At 38.9% G+C, this 11,039-nt stretch overlaps 1 protein-coding gene across 1 annotated transcript in view; it reads left to right on the top strand.

Annotated features, from left to right (window-relative positions):
* The window catches only part of dhcr24 (24-dehydrocholesterol reductase), a 44,526-nt gene extending 34,011 nt beyond the window's left edge, over positions 1-10,515 (top strand). Inside the window, exons 8-9 of the mRNA XM_060830536.1 lie at positions 1,950-2,128; positions 5,714-10,515. Coding sequence (XP_060686519.1) covers positions 1,950-2,128; positions 5,714-5,867 — 333 coding nt within the window. The 3' untranslated portion in view covers positions 5,868-10,515. The remainder of the gene's footprint in view (positions 1-1,949; positions 2,129-5,713) is intronic.
* The last annotated feature ends 524 nt before the right edge of the window (positions 10,516-11,039 follow it).

The raw sequence follows: 11,039 nt of genomic DNA on the forward strand, positions 1-11,039 counted from the left end.
GCAATTTAGCATGGCCAATTCACCTGACCCACACATCTTTGGACTGTGGGAGGAAACCGGAGCACCCGGAGGAAACCCACGCAGACACGGGGAGAACGTGCAAACTCCACAGTCAGTCGCCTGAGGCGGGAATTGAACCCAGGTCCAAACTTGCTTGGTGTTGAACTTTTTGTTGGAGCTGTACTTATCCAGATGAGTATTCATCATAATCCTGATTTGTTCATTGTAGATAATGGACAGATATTTGGAGTCAGGCATGATTTACTTGTCACAGAGTTCCCAGTCTGTGACCTGCCTTGTAGCCATGGTATTTGATAGTGGTACTGTCACCGAATGTCAAGGTTAAAAATCTCTCAACATCAGGTGATATCACCTGATGAAGGAGCGTCGCTCCGAAAGCTAGTGTGCTTCCAATTAAACCTGTTGGACTTTAACTTGGTGTTGTGTGATTTTTAACTTTGTACACCCTAGTCCAACACTGGCATCTCCAAATCATGAATGTCAAGGGGAAGGTAATGTAAGGTAAGTTGTCAATAATATCAAATAAATGTCATTATTTTGCTCATAATTGACAGTTGGATGTTTATAATGCTATTCGTCGATCGCTTTTTGTACATTTCTCATTGTTAGATCCCAGCAGATGTCTGTATAATTGGACAAAACCACGAGGAAAAATCTTGGTCCTGAAATTTTTTAGACTAGTCAACTGCTGGACAACTTTAAACTGCAATAGTGTGATAATTGGAAGTGAGAGCTATGGATAACATAACTTCACGTTTGTGTTCTCAATAGTACATTTAAAGTAAATTAACTGCTTTATAATTCTCTGGGAATTTGCGAATGCGATAAAGGTGTATCTTACTATTAGAGGCAGATAGATTTTGGTTCTGGAGCTCCGAAAGTCATTTAGGACAGTGATCTAAATGTATTATTTCTAAGAAAGCATGTGATTCAATTAAGTACCTAGCAGGATACTTGTGTTATTTGATTAGTTATTTATATTGTTGTTTCATGACCTGCACAGATCACTGATTTAGTTTTTGTCATCATTTCAGAAGATAAAGTCTTCAGTTCAGGATAACAGTCACCCTAGCAGAAGGGTAATAGTGTGTTTTGTCTCTCAAATTGTGAGAGTTCGTATAGGTTTTTTCAATTTGTCAGAACTAAAAGAATGTCTCAGCTCCCTGAACTGTAGCAGTTTGTAAAAGCATCTCAGCATTCCTAGGAAACCTGAAAGTAAGCAGTTAAGTAAGAAATTAGAGTTGAAATAGGAGTCATTTATTTCTGGGATTAAATAACTGAAAAGGATGTTGCTGGGAAACAAGTTGAAACTTTGTTTTGCTGTTTTACATTAAAATCTTTCTAAAATCCTATCTGAATGTGTGTACAGCTCATTCTGCTATAATGCTACAGTTGTGTTCCTCTGCAACCTAGCGCTGTAGAAAAACGTGCTGTGGAAGACTGCTATAAAAAATGGCGCTGTAGAAGATTGCTAATAGAAAACCGTTATACCCATTCAGTAGAAAATTTGTGTTATCCAAACAACGTCCACAATTTCACAATTGTGTTGTAGCCAAATCATGCTAACGAAACGTGCAACATAGCAGAAAGATCGGTAATCATAAGATTTTTTTTCTTTTGCATAATGAACTTGTATTCTTTGGTTAAATATTATTTGCAGCTTTGTATGGATACATTCAATGTCTAATCACCACAGTATCCTATTGCAAAAATTAAATTTAGAATCTGTCAACAAGTTTCATTGTGGGATCTGACATGTTCAGTATTATCACCAGCTGCGGTCATAAAGTTTTAGCAAGTTTCTTATTGGAAAAATAAAATACATGAAACCTAGCATTTGTGTGCCCATGGAGAGGGTATTTTATATTTTCTTTCAATGCTTTGTCAACAATAACATTGTATTGCGTCTTTTTGCCTGATTTCTGCAGGTTTACCCACTTTGGCTGTGTCCCTTTAACTTACCCAGCTTACCGGGTATGGTTCACCCCAAGGGTGATGAGCCTGAACTTTATGCAGATGTTGGAGCTTATGGTGAACCTAGAGCCAAGCAGTTTGAAGCCATGGCATCAACACGACAGCTGGAGAAATTTTTGCGCAATTCACACAGGTGAGTAATGCCAGAGGTTAATGCTCAAAAAGGCTGGAAGTAAATAATTTTAGTAAGTGTATGTGTGTTTTCAGAGGACTGTTTCATAGATAAATACTGTTTATTTAATAAAAAACAAAGACCTGTAGATGTTGGAAATCAGAAACAAAATAAAAAATCCTGGAAAAACACAGCAGGTCTGGCAGAGAGAAAGCAGAGTTAACATTTCAGGTTCAGTAACTCTTCAAAACTAAGTGTAAATTGTTTACTGATGACTTTCTGTATTGGAAGCAGTGCCCACATTGAGCTTCATATTTCTAAATTGCCCACTGAAAATCTTTTGTACACCATTTGAGTCTAGAAATTTGATTGTGCTGTTCCTGTTTTCATTCATAAAATTATACATTTAATGCCCTGTCTTGGAATGATGCTACCTGCTGTTTTTGACTGGTCTCCTCTATAGCCACCCTGGGCATTTGTTTAATAACGTAAGGGCTCTACAGTGGTATCAAGACCTTTTGTAATCAAAGATTGCCCCAGTATCCCAGTGAGGAATCTGCCCAGGAATGGCAAAACCAAAGCCACCAGGAATGCTATTTAAGTGCTTGACTTCTCCATATAGATTAGTTTTGGGGCTATCCTTTAAGGCTGAAAGTTTACCTAACTTTCTCTTTTTAATGGGCATATTCTATATTCCACAAATAATTTGAGTACTGCTAACAACTTTGTACAGAGTTTAGACTGCTTTTGTCTACATTAGAAAGAGCTTATTCCATTTAGAGTTGGTTTAGTAAAGCTGTTTTCCAGCAGGAGAGGGAGCAGCAAGAAAGAGAAGATGGGACAGTATAAGAAAGTATGAGGTCATGCACTTGGTGAGAGGTCAGAAGAATCAACAGGTACACTATTATTTAAATGGAGAGAGACTACAAAACCTGCAGTCCAGATGGATCTGTATTTTCTTGTGCATGAAACACAAGGTTAGCATGCAGATGCATCAAGTAATTAAGAAGGCAAATAGATTTTGGCCATTATTCCTAAGGGGTTGGAGTTTAAAAATAGGGAGGTTTGTTATAACTGTACATGATGTTGATGAAGTCACACTTGAGGTACTTGAAATAACTCCACAGAGGCAAGTATTGTGTCACCAAGTCACCCTTTGTTTACATGTGGAAAGTCCTTACTTTGGCCCAGTCCCATCAGAGTCAGCACTCCTCTTTTTATCTGTCAGCCGGGACTCCCTGATTGGGGGTGTTAATCTGGCCCAATCAGGGAACTCCTATTCTGTGATGTCCAGCAGGCTGACCTCATTACAATTACTACAGTACTGTATACAGTTTTGATCCCTGTATTTAAGAAAAGATACAGTGGCATTAGAGGCTATTCAGAGATTCATTGGCTGAATCCTAGAATGAAGGAGTTGACTTATCAAAATCGGCTACAGGTTAGATCTTCATTCATTACTGATTTGATGCACGAGGAGTGATTTTATTGATACACAAAATATTCTAGCAGTCTTGACAGGGTAAATGTAAAAGGAAATGCTAGTGGGGGAATTTTGAACTGGGGACATAATTACTGAATAAAGGGATTTATTCTAAAACTGAGACGCAAGGTAATTTCCTCCCACGTGGGTTAATGAATGAGTGGGATTTTGTATGTTAGAGAGTTGTGGAAGCTAGATCATTTATAAATAAAAGATAAAAAGCATTAAAAGAGGATATAGATTTTTTAAATATGGAGGAGTTGAAGGCTCTGAGGAATTGACATGGAAGAGGAATTGAGGCCTAGGACAGATCATCCCCGATGCCATACACTGGTATGGCAGGGTTGAGGGGCTGAATGACCTACTTCTGCTTGAGAGAGCAAGAAGAACTTGGAATGGAGACTTTATATTAAGGAATGTGGGTTACTTTTTAGTGTGAACAGAGAGAGAGAGATAGATATGAATACTTATTAAAAAGAGGTGTAATTTCTCACTTTGACTGAGATGGATAAGAAGCACAAGGAGGTTAAAATGTGTACCAATGCTGCAACTGACATCTGCAATCATTGCCATTTGTCACTGCCACAACTTGACTCCTGCTTGAAAATGGAAGGCACATTCTCTTCATTGTGGGAAGAAAAAGATGCAGGCAAAATCTCTGTTCTCCAGTCACAATCTGTGACATCTTACATGTATTTTTGACTTGAGAGGAGAATGTGTTATTGCTAGCAATGGGAACTATTTCGAGAATGTGGCCATCATCATTATGTCGTGCAGCTGTGTAGCACTGTTAATTACAATTGTGTGGCAATTATTTTTGTTCAAAGTTTGAAATGGGGTGCTTTTTTTTTAATTAGGCAAAAGTGAGGACCACAGATGTTGGAAATCACAGTCTTGATTAGAGTGGTGCTGGAAAAGCACAGCAGGTCAGGCAGCATTCGAGGAGCAGGAAAATCGACGTTTCTGGGAAAAGCCCTTCAGGAGCTGACCTGATGTGCTTGACCTGCTGTGCTCCTAGACTCGGCTTTTTTTTTCATTATTTGCTCACTGAATGTCAGCATTGGTGGCCAGGCCCAGGGGCAGTTAACAGTCAGCCATATTGACATGGGTCCAGAGTCACATGCAGACCAGTCAAGGTAATAACAGCAGAATGCCTTCTCTCCAGATTTGTTTTTACACATGTGGACATTGTTGCTAATGACAACCAACTAACCATTTATATTTGAATCCATGTCTCCAGACATTGGCCTGGAGTTGTGGATTACTCCAGTGACATTGCTGCTACACCACTGCCTCCCTTGTAGGAGAATGAAAGGTAGTAGGTGTCTGTTGAATATGGCTGCAGACACAGGAAAGAGTTCATTGAAGTAACGATTGTTACCTTAACAACTGTGCATATTTGTTCAGTATTTCAGACATGTTCTGTGAGCTAAACACCTTTCATTGACCCTCACAGTGAACACTGTTGATGGAGGTATTGTTGAAATGGTTGGGTGACTTGTTGCCCTCTCCATGGAGTCAGGGAAACAGGAACTCCTGCTTCCTGTCCATTTATCTGGACCAGGGCAAGTATAACAGAACTTGGGAGTCTCTTCTCTACTAAGAATGCACTTCCTTTTTTCAAAGTGTGGATCGCTTTTAAATGTTGTCAGATGCATGTAGTCTCTGTCTCTTCCCCTTCTCTTCTGCCATCACCCTCATAGCCAAAACATATTTGCAGCCAACAAGTAGTGTTAGTAATACCGACTGAACATCTGACAACTTGAACAGATATGTTTAGGCCTGCCCTGTTCCTTGCTTTTGCCTGTTGATAAACCAGTTGACCACAGAGTAAACTTATTCCTATGCTTATGCAGTCTGTAGCTGGGATTGATTGAATAGTATTGGCTCTGCTCTTTCTGTTCCACTATTATTGATTACTGAAGACAGGAATGATTACTGATTCAGATTTGGTATCTTTGACTTTATACTTAAGATTATGGTAATTTTGCTGCTACAATTCCCTTGACACTTCCATTTTCTTTGTATGAGAAGCACAAATTTAGGAAATCACAAGCAGGAAATTCTCTGAAAATGTACATTTTGAAAGGTTAAACAACGTTTTGGTTTTCTCTTCCTATCAGTTTTCAGATGTTGTACGCTGATTGCTATTTGACCCGAGAAGAATTCTGGGAGATGTTTGATGGCTCATTGTACCAAAAGCTGAGGGAGCAGCTGAATTCCAAAGATGCATTCCCTGAGGTTTATGACAAGATCTGCAAGGCTGCGAGACACTGAGAAACTTGGTGGAGGAATTTTATGTAACATTCATTAGCTGATTTCTATTTCCGCTTGTAGAGTTCAGTTCATGTCTCACATAATTAGAAGTGGATTCAGGACATTTTTTCACCGAAAGAATGTTTTTTATTTAATCACAAATCCTTTTGTGCGGCTGTATCTTTTGCTTAACTTAAAGTGACTGAGATTCCGTTCTGCAGTAATCCAGTGGTATACCATCGAAATAGTCTGGGGAATAGATTTTGGCAAATTGTTTGTGAAAACCAGGTTTCATACATACTTCAATTCTTTCTTTTGTTTTGTGTAGCTTCAAGAGCAACACTTTTAAAAATCAAGTTCCTTAATTAGCTCAATGCACTGCTGGTGAGCAAGTGTATCTCCAGGATGTCCCCCTCAATTTTTTTTTAACTTAAAAAATATACTTTTTTCAAAAAAAAATCATCTAAGTGCATATAAAGGTTCTAAATCATACCTTTACAGTCATTGCAGTGAAAAATACAAAAACGACTGGAACTTTCATTTCTCGGAGCTCCTCTACATTTGCAAACTTGCGCAGGAAACTATTTATGTTCACTTTAAGGCAACAAGGGGATCTGACTCAAATCATTTCAACAGACCCTCTTTCTACTTGGGTCTTTCCCCCTCTACACCTTGATGTCCACGCTTTAATGCAACCCAAGAATGGAGTCCTGGACATTGGAATGTGCCAATGTGCAACTCTTGGTCAAAGTCATCTCCTTACATTGGAAGACCAACAGATTTTAGGCAGACCAAAGAGATCACTGAGTTGATGGTCCTCATGTTTATCTTAGTGCGTGTCTTGGGGAGCAACCTGTTGAGCACAGAGCTCTGTGTAATGGCATCGCTTGGGACAAACATTGACAAATACCTCTTTCTAAACCTTCTTTGCAAAGGTACATCCCTGTAGGAGATGAATGATGGTCACTTCAGCACAGCCACTTTGAGGGCCATGTGTGGTGGCGCAGAGGAATTGGGTGCGCATGAAGAATCTGACAAATAGTTCTTTTCTTGTCATCAGTTAAGCTATGGTGCTGGTAAAACACAGCAGGCCAGGCAGCATCAGAGGAGCAGGAGAATCGACGTTTCGGGCATTGCTGAAGAAGGGCTTATGCCCGAAACATCGATTCTCCTGCTCCTTGGATGCTGCCTGGCCTGCTGTGTTTCTCCAGCACCACATTTTTCAACTCTGGTCTCCAGCATCTGCAGTCCTCACTTTCTCCTCATCAGTTAAGCTATGCCTTGGTACTTGTTGGATAGGTCTGTGATCAGACATTCTGACAAATGACTTTGAGAGTCTGCTTAGGGAACCAAACAATAGGATCCACTCTCTCTTTTCCCATGAGGTCTTGAAGAAGCTACATGCTGATTACTTCCTGAGGGACTTAAGATCAAATGTGTTTTTATTTGCAGATTTTTCTGCAAAGGACAGGTGATACAGAACGGTCCAATTACTTGGACCATTCCGTGGCAATGAGGCCAGACGCATCCTTAGCAAGACCAGCAACAGAGAGAACCTCTGTATGTAGTAACCCTTGGTGATAGTTACTTTTGTGTGCAGCTGCATCAAGCTATCAGGATGAGGGTATGCAGGCCTACCCCCAACCAGACTCTTATACATGTTGTCCTTGTGGTCATGGTCCATCTTCCACTTCCAGATGAAGTGGTGGATGACTCGGGTTACTGTTAAAGCGCAGGTTAATGGGCCAGAACTGTGCCACACGCAGCAATACCGACAGTACCTCACACCTGATGACCAGGTTTCTTGCCATTGGGTTTCCCGATGAAAGGTATATGAAAGTTGAAAAGAAATCTTTTTCTCTTTCTAGAGTAGTGATGGAATTCTCTTACTGATCTCTTAGCTGAATGTTAAAACAGTTTTAAGATTTTGAATTTTGATAACAGAGTATGTTATGACCAATTCAGCCATGAGGAGAATATTTACATTTTTTAAAAAACATATTTCTTGTAAATTTGTCTTTGTAATCAAAATGCTTTTTTGAATATGTACAGTGTGGAAGCAGGCTATTCAGCCTATCAAGTCCACACAGGCCTTCCGAAGAGCATCCCACTCAGGTCCACCACCCCTTATCCTGTAGCCCTGTATTTCCCATGACTTATCCACCTAGCCAGCATATTCCTGGACACTACAGGGCAATTTAGCATGGCCAATCCACCCAACCTGCACATCTTTGGACTGTGGGCAGAAAATGCAGCAACTCACACATACGCAGGAAAATGTAGAAAGTCCACACAGACATTTTCCCAAGGCTGGAATCAAACCCGGGTCCCTGGTGCTGAGAGATAACTGAGCCACCATGCTGCTCTTGCTGCACACTTATGTAAAACTATAGATAATGTCCTGATGTGCAGACAAGCTGCTACATTTACACTTGCAGTTTCACTTACATTTTCAAAATGATCGATGTGACTGAATCATTTTTTTTAGTGGGATTGATGTATATAAATTTTAATTCTTTGTATCAAAGGTGTATTACCTGTTTTGGTAGACCCTGCTCATAAATACAGCATAATTCTCAGAATCTGTGTCTTTAAAGTTCACAAACCATCATGTCTAATGTTATGGCACTTAAAACTGGGGAAACGCTTCAGCTCTACATATGCAGGTTCATGAGTCAATATTATTGATTTATCTAGCTTGTCTGTATTCGAGCACCCTAAGATATTGGTACTGGATGATGGCCATCTGAAAAAGTACAATTAACTATCCTTTTCAGTATACTAAATATGTATTCTTGAGTTTGTAAATTAACATCAATGATCAATTCTATGATCCTTCAACAGCAGTTACTAACATTTCAATCCATTTGTCTTAGCAGGTACTATGTAGGAATGAAGTGAGGACTGCAGATGCTGGAGATCAGAGCTGAAAAATGTGTTGCTGGAAAAGCCCGAAACGTCGATTCTCCTGCTCCTTGGATGCTGCCTGACCTGCGCTTTTCCAGCAACACATTTTTCAACTGTGTAGGAAGGGCAATTAAGATTTAGGATCGGGGCGGTGGGCATAGTGTTTGTTCTGTGTTCCCAGTTTTGTTAATCTGGTTCAACATAGGTATAAGCATGTGGCTGCAGGCCCCAGAGGAGTGGAAGCCTAACATAAATGGCAAAGCTATATCCGGATGCTTACTGAATGACATGCCATTTTAATTGATTGTGCAACCTACCTAACAGCATCCTGGTCACAGGAAGAACAGGTAATTTCCAAAAACATTATATACATTTTCTTGTAGACCAGGAGGAGAAGTAGTATTTCTTCTGGCCTCTGAAAGGCGCCTTGGATCCCTGTGCCAAGTTTTCACCCAATAATGAACCAGAGGAATCTTCCACTCCTTTCTTTAATTTCTGGAGATACATTATGCAAATTTTGGCATTTTTTTTAAAGAAGTGATTTTTAAATCAAATGATTGAAATAGTCTGTTTTTACTATTATCATGAAACTTGTAAGAACAAGGTTTGATTTCTGTGTGAGTATGTGAAAATGCAATAGATGACTTGAAAGATGTGTTCAATTGCATACGTAAGCCAAATGGGACAGTTGTTCCAGTAAAGGGAGTGTGTGTCCTAAGTTGGGAGGAATTGAACATGTTTTTCTGTCTGGTCAAATTTATTTTGAGCAATAATTATATTTTTTTCCCTATCCTCTTCTTGTTTTATACGGTTTCGTTTCTGTAGCTAGTAGACATTTGCTATTTGCTAAGAACAATGGATGTCATCTGGCAAAATAGAGCCTATTAAATGGTTTTCTGTTTTAAAGTTTTGAGACTTATCACTGCCTATTCAGTGACTTGGAAGTATCTAGCTTTCCTTAGTACTTCCTGCAAGAGGCGGTTCATTTTGCTTTGAATTGTTTCCTGAAGGATATATTGAAGTCATTCTTGCCTGAGCACTAAAATTAAATTTTAAAAAATGACAGCTGGAGGTCTGAAATAAGAACAAAGTGTAAGTGCACTTAGTAAGTTGAGCAACATCTGTGGAGAGAGCAAGAGTTAACATTTTGAATCCAATATGGCTCTTCATTCACTCACCTTCTCACATTTAGTGAGAAAAAGTCCCAGCTGATCATTTCAGCTGCTTGATCAAATAGTCTTTTGATTTATTCTAATGTTAAATTTGATGCCATTTCTTAGCCTTAAAATTAAACAAAGAATTTTATTTTTGTATTTGTGTTTATTTGGATCTCCTAAGATGTGAAACTGAAGTTTTTGGCCAAATGCCTCTGTAGGGATGAGCAGTTTACAGTTTGCAAGAATGTTCAAAGGAACAAAATCTCAAACAAATGATGCAGCAGTGTTTTAATGGCAGTAACCCTTGGTTGAATACTGACTTTAGCTGTTGTTGAAAGTTTGAGTGTGTAATCATGTTTTCCCTTTTTGTCTTACTGCATTGTACATATACTTTGTTTTTGGTGTTCTTTTAAATAAACTGTCATTTAAGTGAACACTAATTCACATGCCTTGAATTTTTTGTAAACATTGTGTATAGGTCAAATATATTTTCAAGTCTGGAATTCTGTACTACCTACTGACTTTGTATATTTTCTGAATCTAGAATCTCAGAGAACTGCATTCTATGTATCAAAATGACCTGTGACTGAGCTTTTTTTTAATGAAGTAGCTATTCAATGAAATGTGCTGATCATCCATTAAATTATTTTGCATATGCAGCTTCAAAGACATTTTGTGTTTGTGATACAAATCCAATCAAACCATTCTATTCCAGAGTTTGGAATTGCAACTAAGCTTTACAAAAATACAGGCCAATTTAATAAAGTGCTAGAATGTCAGGAATGTTGAGATTATGCATGCTTCTGAAGGGTAGGAGAGAAAAAAAACTTGGTAACTTCTTAATTAGACTTCAGCTTTCCAGCATTTGCTTTATTTTCATAGCTATTCAAAACTTGTTACTTTAATTTATATTTAATTTCAATTCACAGTGGGGCAACGCAATTGAATTGATCACTCTTCAGTCATTTCAGCTCCATGTTAAGGATACAACATTCTCTCAAGACAGAAGTTCAATCCCAAATCCAGAGGAATAAATACCTGATTTCAGCTGACTTTAGACTGCAGTGCTGAGAAAATCCTACACGGTCAAATACTTGTTTCTCAGTTATTAACCATTCCTAGTTGGACA

The sequence above is a fragment of the Hemiscyllium ocellatum genome, chromosome 9 (genome assembly GCF_020745735.1).
Source record: "Hemiscyllium ocellatum isolate sHemOce1 chromosome 9, sHemOce1.pat.X.cur, whole genome shotgun sequence".
Classification (NCBI taxonomy): domain Eukaryota; kingdom Metazoa; phylum Chordata; class Chondrichthyes; order Orectolobiformes; family Hemiscylliidae; genus Hemiscyllium; species Hemiscyllium ocellatum.